At 37.6% G+C, this 18,264-nt stretch overlaps 2 protein-coding genes across 5 annotated transcripts in view; both read left to right on the top strand.

Annotated features, from left to right (window-relative positions):
• Nucleotides 1-204: 204 nt before the first annotated feature.
• Nucleotides 205-6,279, top strand: LOC6042693 (head-specific guanylate cyclase). 3 transcript variants are annotated; one of them, XM_038248809.1, is made up of 5 exons: nucleotides 205-336; nucleotides 488-682; nucleotides 861-934; nucleotides 1,012-1,094; nucleotides 4,289-6,279. In XM_038248809.1, exons 2-5 carry the CDS (start codon nucleotides 512-514, stop codon nucleotides 6,001-6,003), a joined length of 2,043 nt encoding a protein of 680 aa, XP_038104737.1. In that variant the 5' UTR covers nucleotides 205-336; nucleotides 488-511; the 3' UTR covers nucleotides 6,004-6,279. The 3 variants fall into 3 exon arrangements, with proteins under 3 accessions (XP_038104737.1, XP_038104738.1, XP_038104736.1); XM_038248810.1 differs by having other exon boundaries at nucleotides 233-393; nucleotides 4,292-6,279; XM_038248808.1 differs by having other exon boundaries at nucleotides 233-393.
• A 7,835-nt stretch (nucleotides 6,280-14,114) lies between these two features.
• Nucleotides 14,115-18,264, top strand: part of LOC6042692 (lysophosphatidylcholine acyltransferase) — a 39,198-nt gene continuing 35,048 nt past the window's right edge. For both annotated transcript variants that reach the window (XM_038254092.1, XM_038254084.1), the window contains exon 1: nucleotides 14,115-15,272. In XM_038254092.1, coding sequence (XP_038110020.1) covers nucleotides 15,063-15,272 — 210 coding nt within the window. In that variant the 5' untranslated portion in view covers nucleotides 14,115-15,062. The remainder of the gene's footprint in view (nucleotides 15,273-18,264) is intronic.

Genomic DNA, 18,264 nt, shown 5'->3' with positions numbered 1-18,264 from the left:
ACCGATTTGGCTCAAAATTGGCACAGTTACTTATTATTGCCCAAAGAATCAAAGCAGGGGGTATTTGTTAGGATTTTCCAAAATTTTAAATTTTTCTTGACACCGTACTTCAGAGTGATATTTTAAGGGAAAATGAATCTGCAACCTGCAAATCTCCGAATAATCATGTTTTGTTAAAAAGCTTTATTCCTATTATGTGAATCAATACCCTGTTACTTCGCCGTTTTCTGTCCCATTCTCGTCCTGGTGGGCAGTATATCCCAGTAGAATAAGTTTTGCAGTAAAAAGAACATCTCTCGCGACTGCACTGCTTCGGGTGCAGATCAAACTGATAAGGTGAATTAGGTGCAAGTGTTAAAAATATTGTGTCTTACAGTTTCAACCAACTCTGAAGTGAATATTTCTTTCTGAAAACCCCAAACTCAAGTGGAACTCCCACAAGTGCTAGTTGGTGACCTAATCCCATCCGAAATTTTTCACCCACCAGCACCAGCAGCAACATTTCTCCGCCATGACCTGCCCCTTTACGAGACACGCTCCGCCGACGGGGTCCTTCCAGCGGCAGCCCTCAATCGCGGACGCACACAGCTGGAACCTGGACGAGGAGCTGAGCGAAATCCCGGACGATGCCCTCACGTTGTCCCAGCTGAACGCGGCCATCCAGCTGCTGACGGCGCCCTCGGTAGGTTTGCCGGAGCTTTTTTTCACACGCACACACTCCGTCCATGGCCGCCATCTTTTTCCCTCCCAATCGATGAGCGCTGACCTTTCCCTTCTTCTTCTTCTTCTTTTTGGGATTTTCCCTCTTCCTCGGGAAATCAACTTCGGGTCCACTTCGGAATTTTCACGACGACGAGTAGAACGAGGATGTTTACGAAGCGTTGATGTCGCTGATTGACAAGTACAGCAACAGGTGGCCTGGTTTGGCTAAATTGTAAGTGTGCGCATTTCCTCCCCGATGTTGGTAAACATTCATTAATTGAGTCGCTTCGTTTATTTTGATAATTTCAGGAAAACGGATCGAAACTCATTATCCATCTATCCACACTATGATTATTTGGCTGATGTGCAGGATAACTTGAACCAAATCGATGGTAAGCATAGTCCTAATTTCTTTGTTACAAATAGTTGCAAAATCTTATTGAAAAGTTATAAAACAAAAATATGTATAACATAATAAAATTACTATTGATCAAAAAGTTTGACCACTTTTTATAAAACAAATATCTTTTTGCAAAATTTGCACAAAAGTTAATTATTAATTTTGGCCGTGGCCCGTGGTGTAGGGGTAAGCGTGGTTGCCTCTCACCCAGTCGGCTTGGGTTCGATCCCAGACGGTCCCGGTGGCATTTTTCGAGACGAGATTTGTCTGACCACGCCTTCCGTCGGATGGGGAAGTAAATGTTGGCCCCGGTCTAACCTAGAGGGTTAGGTCGTTAGTTCATTCTTGGTGTAGAAGTCGTCTCCCTAGGTCCTGCCTCGGAGGAGTCGCTGGTAGGCAGTTGGACTAACAATCCAAAGGTCGTCAGTTCGAATCCCGGGGTGGATGGAAGCTTAGGTGTAAAAAGAGGTTTGCAATTGCCTCAACAATCAAGCCTTCGGGCACCTAGTTTCGAGTAGGAATCTCGCAATCGAGAACGCCAAGGCAATGCTGTGGAGCGAATAATTTGATTTTGAATCATTAATGGAGCACCCGCAGTCCAGCAGTTTTTGACAGTTCGCTCCATAAGATATACATTGTAGAAAAAAGCAAAAACTACTCGAATGGAAGTGCTCCATTCCTGGAATCGTTAATGGAGCACCCGCAGTCGAGCAGTTTTTGCTTTTTTCTACAATGCATTTCTTATGGAGCGAATTGTCAAAAACTGCTCGACTACGGGTGCTCCATTGTTTTGATAAACTTCAGAACCAGTTAAGAAAAAAAATTGTGTTGTGAGTCTAAGTATCATGAATAAAATTCAGGATCCCTGAAATTACTTGAGTGATGTTTTTTTAATTTGATTTAAGGAATATGTAATGTCTATATGTAATTATTTGTGTAAATTTTCATAAATTTAATTAAGAAAACTAAAATAAATTAAATGAGTGTAAAGTTAATTTTTAAATATTTTTTCTGCTCTAATTATGTTTACACTCCCTTTCTTTTATTACGTAACGCAAGAATTTGGATTTTTCGACCCCCTCCCCCCTCGTAATAAAATTTCCATACCGTTGCTAGGTTGCCAGATTTTTCAAGTGTTAGCCAGAATAAAGATTCATCCTTCTCAGTACCAGATTTTGTCAGTTTTTGCCAGATTTTTCACTTCAAGCCCATTTTGAACAACTTTTAGATTTAAATAAACGAATTTGATTGAAAAAAAAATGAGTTTTTCTTAGAGGGAATGTTAATGAAACATATTAGAGGTCATAAAATCAATTAAACCACCTGAATTCTACAATTTTTTTTAATAAATTCATATCCTTCATCCCCTTCACCATTGAGCATGGTTAGATTTTCGTCTGCCAGATTTTTCCAGATTTTTGGACGATACTTTGCCAGATTTTTCTAATTTTGACTTGGTAACCCTGCCCCAACTGGGTTACGTAATAAAAGAACGCTCCTAAGATTGTTCAAGATATCTGAACAGTGATTTTCTCATAGATATTTATTTATTTTTTAAAGTCAGAAACCTGCTTAAAGAGCAATTCCAGCTCAAATCAGGAATTTTTCTGGTACTTTTGTACCCGACCCTCTCCGATTTCAATGAAACTTTGTAGACATGTTATCCAAGGCCTATATAAGCCATTTTTGTGTATATGGAGCTAATTGTACTCGAAAATGTCATTTGAGAAGGGCGTATGTTATTTAGATATTTTTTGTATTCTGTAATTTATAAATGACTGTATCTCGAAAGCGTCGTACCGAACCAAAAAGTGGTCAAAGACAAACTTGTAGGAAATTGGACAACATACCCCCTTCTCAAATGTCATTTTGAGTACAATTGGCTACATATACACATAAATGGCTTATATAGGCCTAAGATAACATGTCTACAAAGTTTATTGAAATCGGAGAGGGTCGGGTATAAAAGTACCAGAAAAATTCCTGATTTGAGCTAGAATTGCTCTTAAGAATTATTGTTAATATCTGAAAAAACTCGCAGTTTTTGTTTAATAGCTATGAAAACTGGAAACAATATATTCCAATGGATTTATGCTTTTTCAAATATGTTAACAAATTTTGGCTATTAATTCAATGGACACCACTTAAAGTTATTTTAACATTTAGAAAATGTGTACTCTTTTCTCACGACCATTATTTGGCAACCCTACAGTATACAGAATTTTTCAAACTTTATGCTTCAAAATTCAGATAATAAAGTATGAATTTTAAAATGGAGTTTTCTTAACTTTTTGATAAAACTAAACGAATTTAATTGAAAATAAAAATAATTAAAATGTGTTTTTATGAAAAAAAAAATCAAAATGTTTGAGGCCATGAAATCAATTAAATTGTATGAATTCTACAAACTATTCAATTAATTGAAATACTCCCTTTCCTTAATAATTAAAAATTGATTAAATTTCGTCTGCCAGATTTTTACAGATTTTTAATCGATATTTTGCCCAGATTTTTCAAATTTTGACCTGGTAACCCTTAGCACGAGCTCTGAAAAAGACAAAGATTTTTTTCAATGGAGCACCGGATTCAAGTGGTAGAAATGACAGTTCTCCCATAAGGAATACATTGCAGAAAAAAGAAAAAACTGCTCGAATGGAAATGCTTAACTACTTTTTTTTTCAATGAAACGTTACCCAGTCACGAAATATTCTAGCAGAGCTGGTTCTGCCAGAATCCTGCTAGAACGGTGGAACATTACTTGAGGTTTTATTTTTTGAAAAGGTCCAATAAACCAAATTTCAGTTTTTGCTTTTTGAGTGTTTTTTTAATCCCCTGATTCAAGGCTGTTTCAAAAACAACCAAAAAGCAAAAACTGGAAATTTGGTTTATTGGACCTTTAAAAAAACTCCAGATTTCTGCTAGAATGCTGTAAGAATATTCAGCTCTGTAGAATTCTGCTAGAATCCTGCTAGAAAAAGTTGAAAACTAGGTCGTTTCATCAGTAAAGAATGACAGGAAAAATAAGAAGTTTCACATCGGAATTGCAAAAAAATAATTGGGCTGTGTTAAAAATTTTATTTAAATGCTTCATAAATGATTAATTTCAGAAAAAAGCTCTTAAAGAATATTTTAAACTCTACTTAACAAAACACTTGAAAATGTAATTCCCTCTTATTCCCCTTTCAGCAGACGCCTCCGCGTACGACATCCTGGTCCTGCTCGGCGAGGAGATCATCCACACCTCGTGCGTGGGCCTCATCGAGCGTGCCTTCAAGTGTCTCGGCTCGAACCTGCAGGAATTCCTCGGGTCGCTGGACGGCGTGTACGACGTGCTGAAGCTGCAGGAGGAGGACATCACCGACACGGGGTTCGTTTGCGCCGGCGAGGGTGAACTGATCTTCACCTCCGAGCGTCCGGTGCTGGCTTGGCTGCTGCTCGGATGTCTGAGGGCGTTGAGTCGGCAGCTGTTTGGCCATGAGCCGCAAATCGAGATGGAACCGATCGATGGAGACGTGCCGCGGTATCGTTATCTGTTCAAGATTGACTACTTGGAGGAGCAGGTTTCGCCGTTGGTTCCGGACAGCAAATCTATGTTGAGGGAGAGTGTTTCGTCGGATGTGCACGACTTGAAGATGGACAACGACTTCTTCTGCAAGGCTTTTCCGTGGCATTTCATAATGGATGAGAACTTGAACTTGGTTCAGGTTGGTCAGGGGTTTAGTCGGCTGTTTAAGAACTACATGGCCACGAGCGGACTGTCCGCTTGTACGTACTTTCGGTTCAAGCGTCCACGTGGACTGTCGCTAAAGTTCCGCGAGATTGTACGCCGTACGAATACTCCGTTCATGATTGCACTGCGAGCCCCTCCGGGTCGGCCGGACTTTTTCGCCAAAGGGCTGGAGATTAAGGGTCAGATGGTATTTTGTCCAGAGTCCAACTCGTTGTTGTTCATGGGATCACCGTTTTTGGACGGATTGGAAGGATTGACCTGCAACGGACTCTTCATTTCGGACATTCCGTTGCACGACGCAACTCGCGAGGTCATTTTAGTTGGTGAGCAGGCTCGTGCCCAGGATGGTCTGCGACGACGAATGGACAAGCTGAAGAGTTCCATCGAGGAAGCGAACGTTGCCGTCACCAAGGAACGAAAGAAAAACGTCAACCTGCTGCAGTTGATGTTCCCGGAGGAGATCGCCGAGCGGCTCTGGCTGGGAGCGCAGATTGACGCCAAGACCTACCCGGACGTTACGATGCTGTTCAGCGACATTGTCGGATTCACGAGCATCTGCTCGCGAGCTACCCCCTTCATGGTCATCAACATGCTGGAGAGTCTGTACAAGCACTTTGACGAGCTGTGCGGCTTCTTTGACGTGTACAAGGTCGAAACAATCGGCGATGCGTACTGTGTGGCCAGTGGTCTGCACCGGGCCAGCATCTACGACGCCCACAAGGTGGCCTGGATGGCCCTGCGGATGATCGAAACCTGTTCGCTGTACAACACCCACGACGGACAGCACATCCAGATGCGTATCGGACTCCACACCGGAACGGTCCTCGCCGGAGTCGTCGGCAGAAAAATGCCCCGATACTGCCTGTTTGGCCACAATGTCACCATCGCCAACAAGTTCGAGTCCGGCAGTGAGGCCTGCAAGGTCAACATTAGCCCCACGACCAAGGATTGGCTCATCAAACACCCGGGCTATGAGTTCCAACTGAATCCCCGCGATCCCTCCTGTATGCCAAAGGAGTTTACCGAGTCACGTGGACTGACCTGTTACTTCCTAGAGGGCTATCGACATCCCACCCTGAGTGGTGAGGCCACCCTGCAGGAACACATCGAGGCCGCCATGCACGCCACCAACGAGGGAGCTGCTGCGACGGCGGTCGTCGAGGTTAAATAAGCGAGTTTGAAAGATTTTTTTATTTACTCTCGAAATCAATATAAAAGGAATAAAATAAAGCATAACCAAGCTATCAACCAAGTCGATGTGGAATTAGGAAAAAAAAAGTGTGTGTGTCAAAACCGCAAAGAAAAAAAAAAGTAAATCAATAATTTAATCTGGTCAAAGTATCAAAGAAGTAGTTGTGACGATCACTCTCCGTAGAGAAACCAGTATTTGAGCTAGAGGAATCGATTGTATTAGGAGAATAAAATGTTATTTTGGAAATTGTCAGATGCATCGAACGATTTCTATTAAATATCACAACAACAACAATATTTGGTCCTCAAACAAAAATAATTTAAGTTTTAATTTTATGAATAAATAAAATAAAATTTCAAAAGGGCCAACAATATTTTGAAATGTTTGTCTTGCTTATTTTTTTAAATATGGATCGGAAAATTTCACGAATGTTTCATATTTTAACATAGAAAATCGGCCATTAGTTGCTGAGATATCGACATCAGAAAATGGAGGGATGTTTGGGTGAAACTTACATAACTTCAAGATTCCTGTTTCTTTTTCTTCAAGCCACTGAATCAAAGCAACCAGAGGTCCAATCTTCAATGACTCTTCGACAAATTAAATGGAAATTTTCTGAACCAGGGTCACTATTTTAAAAAAATCTAAAAACTGCTAATATTTTGCTGAAATCCAATTTTCGGTGGCTATATCTTGAAAACGGGGCCCTATATAAAAAAAACTGTGAAGTACTTTTCTATTGCAAATTCAATTTTACATTTAAAAATTTGATCAAAAAAAAAAATGTATAACATTTAGATGTTTTACAAAAATCACTATTTTTTCTTAAATTCATAAATTCTCTATGGCTCAAAAGTTGCGGGGTTTGGTCCCATAAAACATATAAAAAAATCTAAAAAATCCAAAAATATATTTTTTGTGAAAAAAAGTTTATAAAAAAATCGACTTTTTTTTCCGTGTACCAATTTTTTCCTCATTTCTCAACAATACCTCAATTCTCAATCTTTTCCGAAAACACCAAATTGATCAGAAAATTCGTCCAAAAGTTCAAAAGTCCATACATAGCTGCCAAAATTGTATGCAGACCTGTATGGGTGGACGAATGACACAAAATAGCTTCTTTGGTCATAAAGAAGGCCCCACAAAGTTTGAGCCTAATGAAAAATACAAATAAAATCAATTTCCAGTTTTAGTAGAGGATTGCTCAGATCTTAAAATTAGGTGGAAAATGAATTTTCCTAAAAATAAAGTGTTGTTTTAGAGCTTTGGTGTATTCAGAAAAGATTGGTTGAAAATAAGGGTGGTTCACTATTAGGGTGATTTTAAAAATCTAACTTTTCACATGTATTTTGGGATTTTTGATTCTATTAAGTTTGATTTTGATCTAGAAAGTTGTTGGGATAGCCAATTCAAGCAACTTTGACCTAGATAACACCATTTTATCTCGCAATCTACGCCTTCTGCGATCAAATTGGGTCCTAAAATGAAGCTTAGATTGCTGATGTTATTGTTCACAGCGATAAAGCTTATTTCTCTGAGTGCAATGACCCTTTGTACGACCATACAGAGTTTAACATGAATTTTTAAATCAATTTTGAAAAATTAACCTCGCGGTCCTTCTTGACAGAAAAGCTCCTACTTGACAGCTCATTCCAAGGGGACCATAGTTGATCCATCGAAAAAATGTTGTCTTGTAAATTTTTTTTGCCTTAAAATAAAAATAAAAAAGTGATCAGAAATGGGTTTTCATCGTGTTTTTTACTGTTGTATATAAAAATTGTCATAGGGCTTTAGTACCCAATTAAGAGAAGCATCTGAGCAACCCTTCAGAAATCAGTTTTTGATCGTTGCAATTCAGGGTTAGAGAAAAGAGACGTTCTGGGCACTTTTTGAGCTCTATAAAACTAATAATTTAATTATTGACAAATAAATTTGGACATTTAGGGCTCTGGAAGGCATAATTCCAGATCGACCATTTGGCGGCCATGTTTGTTTTAGAAAACATTCAAATCTTGATTAAGAATGTATCATCAGAAAATGGTTTTCTTTGTGTTGTTTTTAGAAGCATTTTACATATCGTGATTATTTTCATTTCAATTTACTATTTATGAATCTTGAAATCAGAACCATCATTGTCAGTCTTTGCCTCAAAAGTGAAGGACACATTATACGACCTTAAGTTACCGCCATTTTAAGGTAAAACAGATGCAAATTTAAAACTTCAAAAAGCGCTGGCCAAATTCAGCAGGTTGCATTTGAAAGGGGAGATCTAGCACTACAAAAGCAGAAAAATTTAAGGGGTGTTTTTCTATAAACTCGAGATATCTTCACTTGAATATGTCCTATTTTCAAAGGAAACCTAACCAAATTAAAAAATCGTCCAACTATACGTTTTTCCGTGTAATTTTGCCTGTTGAATCTGAATGTGCCCTCAGTATTGAGCCTATGTTGTTTTTACATAGAAACCCAAAAAATGATAAATATCGATATTTCGACCCTTCTAAATTACGTTTTTTTTCTGAAATTGAATAAGAAGAAGCTCAGTTAGAAGTGAGCGAGCAAGCAACTGTCTTGCAGCAGTTTGGCAACATAATATTGATTATCGGCAAATTGAATAGAATTTGGACCAATTCCTCAAAACGAGAATTTCACTTATTTTAAATCACCAAAAGTTACCTAAATTGAATATTTTTTCTTAAGAGCCATTCATTAATCTTTCTATCAGACAAAAATGTTGATCATTTGAAGTTGATTTTCTCAGCACGAGCCGTACGGTTATCTGCCGAGTTGGAAATATAAGATGAGTGCTGAAAAAACAATTTGTTGCAGCGAGTTGCATACTAGTAGTTTATGCAACAAGTTGCAAAAAGAGGATTTTTTCAGCACGAGTCGTACATTTATCCAACGAGGTTCACCGAGTTGGATAAATACGAAGAGTGCTGAAAAAATCAAGTTTTGCAACGAGTTCCATACAACATTTTCTGCAATTCCAAAAAACACACACTGAGGGAAATTTAAAGTCAAAGTTTCATGTATTTTGTCAATAAATCGTTTAAATCAAAAAAATGTTGAAAAGTGTTACTTTTCAAAACAAGTGCTGAAAAGTTCAACTTTTCAGCACCCATTTGAGTGCTGAAAAGTAGAACTTTTCAGCATTTATTTTTGAAAAGTGTTGCTATTCGATTCTGTTATTTTTGGTTCAGAAAAGTAGGCTATTTCGTCGTTCAAGAATGACAGGAAAAATATTCTGGGTAATTCTCCGCCAACTCACACAGCAGTTGCCCCGACCCCTCTTCGATTTGCGTGAAACTTTGTCCTAAGGGGTAACTTTTGTCCCTGATCACGAATCCGAGGTCCATTTTTTGATATCTCGTGACGGAGGGGCGGTACGACCCCTTCCATTTTTGCACATGCGAAAAAAGAGGTGTTTTTCAATAATTTGCAGCCTGAAACGGTGATGAGATAGAAATTTGGTGTCAAAGGGACTTTTATGTAAAATTAGACGCCCGATTTGATGGCGTACTCAGAATTCCGAAAAAACGTATTTTTCATCGAAAAAAACACTAAAAAGTGTTAAAAATTCTCCCATTTTCCGTTACTCGACTGTAAAAAATTTTGGAACATGTCATTTTATGGGAAATTTAATGTACTTTTCGAATCTACATTGTCCCAGAAGGGTCATTTTCATTTAGAACAAAATTTTCATTTTAAAATTTCGTGTTTTTCTAACTTTGCAGGGTTATTTTTAGAGTGTAACAGTGTTCTACAAAGTTGTAGAGCAGACAATTACAAAAATTTTGATATATATACATAAGGGGTTTGCTTATAAACATCACAAGTTATCACGATTTTACGAAAAAAAGTTTTGAAAAAGTTGGTCGTCATCGATCATGGCCGTTCATGGTCACCCGCGACAGACACGGACGACGAAACAAAGAGAAACGCAAAAGTAACTTTTTCAAAACTTTTTTTCGTAAAATCGCGATAACTTGTGATGTTTATAAGCAAACCCCTTATGTCTATATATCAAAATTTTTGTAATTGTCTGTTCTACAACTTTGTAGAACATTGTTACACTCTAAAAATAACCCTGCAAAGTTAGAAAAACACGAAATTTTAAAATGAAAAATTTTGTTCTAAATGAAAAAACCCTTCTGGGACAATCTAGATTCGAAAAGTACATTAAATTTCCCATAAAATGACATGTTCCAAAATTTTTACAGTCGAGTAACGGAAAATGGGAGAATTTTTAAAACTTTTTAGTGCTTTTTCGATGAAAATACGTTTTTCGGAATTCTGAGTACGCCATCAAATCGGGCGTCTAATTTTACATAAAAGTCCCTTTGACACCAAATTTCTATCTCATCACCGTTTCAGGCTGCAAATTATTGAAAAACACCTCTTTTTCGCATGTTCAAAAATGGAAGGGGTCGTACCGCCCCTCCGTCACGAGATATCAAAAAACGGACCTCGGATTCGTGATCAGGGACAAAAGTTACCCCTTAGGACAAAGTTTCACGCAAATCGAAGAGGGGTCGGGGCAACTTTTCCCGATTTCGTGTGAGTTGGTAGAGAATTACCCAAGTAGTTTCTCGACGAAATTGCAAAAATATTTTTTTGTTATTCCGAAAAAGAAACACTTTGAATAAGTTTTCCAGTGAAATTTCAAATAAGTGCAATAATAAACTTTTTGCAATTCCGTTGCGAAACTGTCAACTTTTCCTGTCCTTCTAGAGAAACGAAAATCCCTAAACAGTGTAAATTTGGAAGGTGTAATTTTAGAAGGTTGAATATTACATCTTTTATGATGTAATTTTACCTTAATTTAGACTGAAAATGCGACATTAAACCAGAATAGTGGTAAAATTACACATTTTCAGAGGTATAAATAAAATGGTATTACCATGCCTTTTTTCTGTGTACTTTTCCTTACCAAAAATAACAGAATACAAAATTAATATCTTTCAATACCAATGCTGTAATGGGTGCTGTAAAGTGGAAATTTTCGACACTGGTATTGAAAAGTAACATTTTTCAATATTTTTTATTTGAACGGTGAATTGGGTACTAAAGTCGTATGTAAATTTTTATGTACAACGGTAAAAAACACGATTAAAAACCATTTCTGATCACGTTTTGCCTTCCTCACCTTACTGAGGAAAGGCTATAAAATCACTCGAAAAATGAACTTCTTAATTTGACCTCGTAGACCCACCTTCACGTATACCTATCGACTCAGAATCAAATTCTGAGCAAATATCTGTGTGTGTGTGTGTGTGTGTGTGTGTGTGTGTGTGTGTGTGTGTGTGTGTGTGTGTAGGGATGTGGGTATGTGCACCAAAAAATATGCACTCGATTATCTAAGCACTGGCTTAACCGATTTGGACCGTTTTGGTCTCATTCGATTCGTCTTGAGGTCCCATAAGTCCCTATTGAAAATTATGAAGTTTAGTAAAGTACTTCAAAAGTTATGCTAAAAAAACGATTTTGGCGTATGTCCGGAAGATTGTCAAAAGGGTGGTTTTTGTAAGAAACCCTGTCATGTTATACATTTTCAAAAAGGTATTAAAAAGACCTTTCCAATGAGCCTAAAACATCAAGGATCTGACAATCCTATCAAAAGTTATTAGCACTTAAGTGTTATTTATACACTTTTTGGAGGCCGGATCTCAGATATTTCAATGACAATGATGTCCGGGTCCATCATGCGACCCATCGTTAGTTAGATAATCGAAAGACCTTTCAAATGAGCCTAAAACATCAAGGATCTGACAAACCTATCAATAGTTATTGACACTTTAGTGTTATTTATACACTTTTTGGAGGCCGGATCTCAGATATTTCAGTAAAAATGATGTCCGGGTCCATCATGCGACCCATCGTTAGTTAGATAATCGAAAGACCTTTCAAATGAGCCTAAAACATCAAGGATCTGACAATCCTATCAAAAGTTATTGGCACTTAAGTGTTATTTATACACTTTTTGGAGGCCGGATCTCAGATATTTCAGTAAAAATGATGTCCGGGTCTATCATGCGACCCATCGTTAGTTAGATAATCGAAAGACCTTTCAAATGAGCCTAAAACATCAAGGATCTGACAATCCTATCAAAAGTTATTAGTACTTAAGTGTTATTTATACACTTTTTGGAGGCCGGATCTCAGATATTTCAATGACAATGATGTTCGGGTCCATCATGCGACCCATCGTTAGTTAGATAATCGAAAGACCTTTCAAATGAGCCTAAAACATCAAGGATCTGACAATCCTATCAATAGTTATTGACACTTTAGTGTTATTTATACACTTTTTGGAGGCCGGATCTCAGATATTTCAGTAAAAATGATGTCCGGGTCTATCATGCGACCCATCGTTAGTTAGATAATCGAAATACCTTTCAAATGAGCCTAAAACATCAAGGATCTGACAACCCTATTAAAAGTTATTGGCACTTAAGTGTTATTTATACACTTTTTGGAGGCCGGATCTCAGATATTTCAGTAAAAATGATGTTCGGGTCCATCATGCGACCCATCGTTAGTTAGATAATCGAAATACCTTTCAAATGAGCCTAAAACATCAAGGATCTGACAATCCTATCAAAAGTTATTAGCACTTAAGTGTTATTTATACACTTTTTAGAGGTTTGATTTCAGATATTGTGATAAAAGTATTGTCTGAATCTTCCATGCGAACTATCGTTGGATAGGTATTTTTTATCAGACCTTGCCGATGAGCCAGAAATATTGATGGTCTGCGAACCATATCAAAAGAAATTAGTAATAAAGTTGATTTGTTAAACATGTTAAGGGGGAATGTTGCTATTTTTACTGAATGTATTGACTTTATGAATATGAGGAAGGCACCAACCACCTAAAGGTGGATTAAGTAACGTTTTTTCATTTTAATGCAAAATTTTTTTTTGACAAGACGACATTTTTTCGATGGATCAACTATGATCCCCTTGAAACGAACTGTCAAGTAGGAGCTTTTCTGTCAAGAAGGACCGCGAGGTTAATTTTTCAAAATTGATTTAAAAATCCATTTTAAACTCTTTGTGGTCGTACAAAGGGTCATTGTACTCAGAAAAATAAGCTTTATCGCTGTAAACAATAATATCAGCAATCTAAGCTTCATTTTAGGACCCAATTTACTAAAGACATGAATGTTTGACATAAAATTCCAATCTAGAAGTGTTTTTCGGAATTGCAAAAAATGTTGCAAGCAACTCGTTGCAAATTTTTTTTTTTCAGTTGAAAAAATTCTCATTTTGCAACTTGTTGCATTAACTACTATTTCAGCACAGAACTGTTTTTGGGGATGGCGCGGCGCGATAGAATGCATTTCGCTATTTCAAAAAATATTTTTACATAAATTCTTAGAGATTTTTTTTAATCTATCAATATTAGGATACTCTTGTTTCAAACATGTTATGGTAATTAGGATGCATACAAATTAAGTTTGATACTTGAAATTAAGTTTTAGCCCGGGAGAGACTAAAAGAAAAACGTAATCTTCGTCGGCTCCACAGCTGAGAGCGCGATTCATCCATCGAAACGCGTGTATTGGTTCAATCTTTCTTCCGCGCTCCCTCTCTCACGCATGTTTTCATTCAAACAATCATAGTAACCCGTTCATTTCTTGCATGAGCCATTCATCCACCTCGCTCCCAGTGGTCAACTCTCTTATTTTCTTGCCTCTCTTTGAAGTTCTCTCTCTCTCTATGCAGTGCTGCCAATTTGACGGATGTGGGTGAAATTGCGCTGTTTTTGTTTTCTTTTGAGTCATTATTGACTACGAAAAAACGCTTTATTTTTGGTTAAATCTTTAAAGAGTGTTTGTAAAACATGTAATCTTTTTGAAAAGATCCACATCTGAGATGAATATGGTTCAAATTTAGTTTAAATTAAATTTTCATTGAAACAACTTTTTTCATGCAGCGTTCCCAGGTTTAGTGTTTCCGCAGTCGGGTCAGTCGCCCAAGCTGGCAACCCCGTCCGTGCGTCGTCCTTTTCGACTGTCTGTAACCAACTCATCAACTCTTCAGAAACAGCAAAAAGAGAGCGGGGGTTCATGAGTTTGGAGACTCTTCTGCAGAAGCAGTTGTCTTCGAGCGGTCGTGGCCAGTAGATGTGGGTCGTCCCGTCAGCACTTTTGAACGAAAACGGTTTTTTTTGCGAGTTGATGGATTGTTGACCGTCGTGGAAGGTAGACCGGAGACGTCGTCGGGGGTAGTTCCGTTTTGCTGCAGCTAGGGGGTGTTTGCGCAAACAAATCGAAAAAAAGAGAGCTGAAAAAAGGGAAGGTGGCAGTGAAAAATCAATTTCAATCGACGAAATATTAGTGGAAATTAGATTTCCTCTGCGGATGTCGGTGAAGGTAGCAAGAATCACAATTTTCGAGCAAATTTGAGCTGCTCTTGTTCCTCGGAAATATCCCACAAGTGTATATTAATTGCGCGATGGTGTTTGTGAAATTTTCCTCGGGCCGAAAGATGTGGCAAAGTTGTGCGATTTTCCTCGGATAAAGAAGAAGATTCGGAAGATCTCGGTACAACACGGAAACAACTAGCGCGGGAGGAAGAAACGCAACTTTTTTTTTTGCAAATCGATGCAACAACACCAAGTTTGATGTAGAGAAGAGCAGAGAGGAGTTTAACAGAAGAAGCTGTGGGAAGAAAAAACGAGTGAAAATGCTAGGCGTAATGTGCGATTAAAGCATACATAACGTACAGAGTGAAGTAATACAACAACAACAACACAACCATCAGAAGAGGAAATTCCGTTGCAAAAATTGCAAAGTGTGTGTGTTCACGATATTTCTTTTTGTCACAACAAGTGAACGATGAGGTGAAAGTTTGTGCCGCAGTGTCCCTTAAGCAGTGCACAGAGAGCACAGAAAACCCACGAACCAGGAGGGTAGAAGAGTAGCTGTATTCCTGCAACGTCATAACAACCTCGAAAAAATAAGGAGAAGTGCGTCGCAGAAATAAGTCAAATATCACTCACGTGAAACAAAGAAGAGAAAGACCAGGAAGATGGCATCGGAAACGATGGCCGCCGCTACCGGGAACGGTGTTCAGAAGCAGAAGCAAAATCAGCAGCAGCAGCAGGAGAAGCCAGAGGAGGTGGTGGCCGAACTGCGGAAGAACCACGTACAGCAGCAGCCAAAGCAACTCAAGGAGCTGCACTACGTGAATCCGTTCGTGCACAAGCTCGTGTGGGATGATCCCATCGATAAGCTCAAGGTGAGGATGAGGAATGGGGTTGATGTTTGGGGCTAGGATGATGAAAAAATATATTTAGATGGATTGTTTCAGTTTGGTACAGTATGTCCACGCATCCTTCGTTCTCTGTAGGTTTTGTGAAATGTAATCCAGTCGCAGAATCCTGTCTGCGGTTAATGCATCGCAGTAGGCCTGGCCACTTTAATGAAAGGGAACCAGAAATAACATAGGGCGTAATCTAACCATAAGTTCTTCCTGGATGCTTTTTCAAATGGATTGTTTCAGTATGATTTATCCAATCCATTAATCCTGTATGATTTTCCAAGCATGCTAGAGTGACTTCCTTGACCTAATCATTAGTTTGACCATATTCAATAAGAGACCATCCTCAAACCACGTGGACACTTTTTTGGAAATCTAAGTAATAGAAAGTAATAGAAAAATTAATGTTTTCTCAGATTTATTCAAACCGACCGTCATTTCTAAAGTCAACATCGCCGCAACAAATGGTCCAATTTTCAATGTAAAAATTTAAACATTTGTAAAATTTTCTGATCTCATAAAAAATTAAAATTTTCGATTCAAGACTAACATTTCAAAGGGCCAAATATTCAATAATACGAATAATAGAAAATTTTCACGATTGAAGGAGCAGAAAATCGAAAATTTGGAATATTTTTAATTTTAACTTTTCCTCATTAAATTCTTAGAAGATCAGCTCTTCTGCTCAATCATTTTGATTTTTTTTTTTTTGAAATCTAATTTTTAACATAAAAGTTTTTTAATGACTGCTCATGTCTGAGAGAAAGGTAAAAATTTCAAAACATTTTAACAAGAATAAATTAATTTGAAAGAATAATAAACTAACTAAAATATTTAAAAGGAATAAGTTTTTTTCAAAGAGTAGAAAATTATTATTTTTTTTTATTTTTTTGAATGAGTTGCTGATGCTAAAAAGAATTGAAAAAAAAACAAATCTGGAGTTTTCTTTTTTTTTAAAAAAGGTCCAATAAACCAAATTTCCAGTTTTTGTTTTTTGGGTGTTTTTGAAACCGCTTTGAATCAGGGGTATTAAAAACACCCAAAAAGCAAAAACTGAAAATTTGGTTTATTGGACCTTTCCAAAAAAAAAATCCAGAAATGGTACTGAAACAAGAATAAATTATTTTGAAAGTTTTGAAATAAACAAAAAACTATGATAAAAGCAAGACTAAATTTTGAAATTAAAAAAAGGGTTGTACGGACCTCGGATTCGTGATCAGGGACAAAAGTTACCCCTTAGGACAAAGTATCACGCAAATCGAAGAGGAGTCGGGGCAACTGCTGTGTGAGTTGGCGTAGAGTGATCCAAATATTTTATTCTATTGTTTATGTTTTTTTATTTGAGTTATAGCCAGGATTGCCTGGTCAAAAATTCTGGTTTTCATATTATCGCAGTAATGAAAAGGGAAGGAGAGGGAGGATGGAAATTGATTCAAAAGTTTATAAAATTAAAATAGAAGTTTATGAATTCACTAAACCATTAATTTGAAATGTTTTATTTTTTAATTTCATTTTAATCAACAAGATGATTTAAAAAAATATTTTGAAAATATGCACGCAATTGTATATTAAATAGTACCGATGTAAAAAGGGCTTAGTTTGTCAATGGCTCTTGCGTCCTTTTGAAAACTAATCCGAGATTTGTCCCATGTGCATTTGAATTGTTTCACAGTTCCTATTCCATGTATATTTTTGATAAAAGAATCAATATTGAGGTTTTGGGAACTCTTGGAAAACAATAAAAAGGGAATTGAGTGGCCATGCTGTAAAATGTCTTGATTGATACAAGTTGTTCCGCGACTAAATTCTACCGAAATTACGGAATAATGCACATAACATTGTAGGCTGAGTGCAATTCTTTTGAACATCAGTTTTTTTCGAGTTGTTAAACATAAAAAGGCATCTGAAAAAAAGATAAGGTTAAAAATCAATACTGATAACGACTTCCTGTTCAACAAAAGACATCCAAAAGTGGAAGTTTTTTTTTATTGAAGATTACGCAGAATCAGCAGCAGCAGCATATTTCAGTATATTAGTCATACGACGCACATCTACGTACTAAAGACGGCGTAGTCTACAAGGTTTACACTCGTGTTTCCCCCTGCTTACTCCAGGAAGCTTCCAACCTTCACACTTGACTGGCCAGAAGATGAACAGTAAACAAAAATCTTCTCTCTTAGTCTCTTGACACTCGGCGGAAATTCCAACCCCCCTTGATTATACTTATGCGCGTATCGAGAAATTAAAAGTGAGAGTGTGTGCGTGCAACATGGAGTTAAACTTTTCAAAGTGCCATGGTAATCTTCACAGCAACTTCACAGAAAGTTTAACTCCATGTTGCACACACTCTCACTTTTAATTTCTCGATATGATTTAAACTCAACTCAAGTGCTTGAAGCAAACTGAGGTGATTTCAGCCCAAAAGCGGATTTTAAAGTACCTCCGGAAGCTAGTTAGTAGTGTTCTCTACTAGATAGTTCAAGAAGCTTGGTAACTATTCTGGATGTTCAGCAGTGAACTTCTTCTGCTCTCTTGCGTTTCGAACTGCGCATGACACCGCCGCGCACCAATACCGAGAAGATGGGCAAAAAATGTGCGAAACGAATCGAAAACATCTCGTCAGCTGAAAACCAGCTTTGTTTTGACAAGTTTTGCACCCTGCAAACTCGAATCCCCATTCTGCTCGTGTGCAGCAAATTGCGAGGTTTTCTTTTATTTCTTGTTTAGCCGGCAAAAATGAGACTGACTTTTTTTTGTGTTGTGGAACGTTGTGTGGGCCCACATGTGTGGCATTGTTTTTTTTTATTTTGCCACGAATGCAATGCAAAATTATGGGAAATAAATTCTGCATCAATTTTATGGTTTGGAGTGCAGAAAAAATGCAGATGCGTTAACAAAAAAAAATCAAATTATTCGCTCTACAGCATTGCCCTGGCGTTCTCGATTACGAGATTCCTACTCGAAAATGCGT

This window comes from Culex quinquefasciatus, chromosome 1, assembly GCF_015732765.1.
Source record: "Culex quinquefasciatus strain JHB chromosome 1, VPISU_Cqui_1.0_pri_paternal, whole genome shotgun sequence".
Classification (NCBI taxonomy): domain Eukaryota; kingdom Metazoa; phylum Arthropoda; class Insecta; order Diptera; family Culicidae; genus Culex; species Culex quinquefasciatus.
Note: the sequence above shows the minus strand (reverse complement) of the source record. Positions and strands in the feature narration are given on the sequence as shown.

Bases quoted from the DNA above. Each gene is read 5' to 3' on its own strand.
- LOC6042693 (XM_038248809.1), top strand. From the start codon at position 512: ATGACCTGCCCCTTTACGAGACACGCTCCGCCGACGGGGTCCTTCCAG. The intron at 683-860 runs GTAGGTTTGCCG...GACGACGAGTAG, and splicing joins AGCTGCTGACGGCGCCCTCG to AACGAGGATGTTTACGAAGC. The intron at 935-1,011 runs GTAAGTGTGCGC...TGATAATTTCAG, and splicing joins TGGCCTGGTTTGGCTAAATT to GAAAACGGATCGAAACTCAT.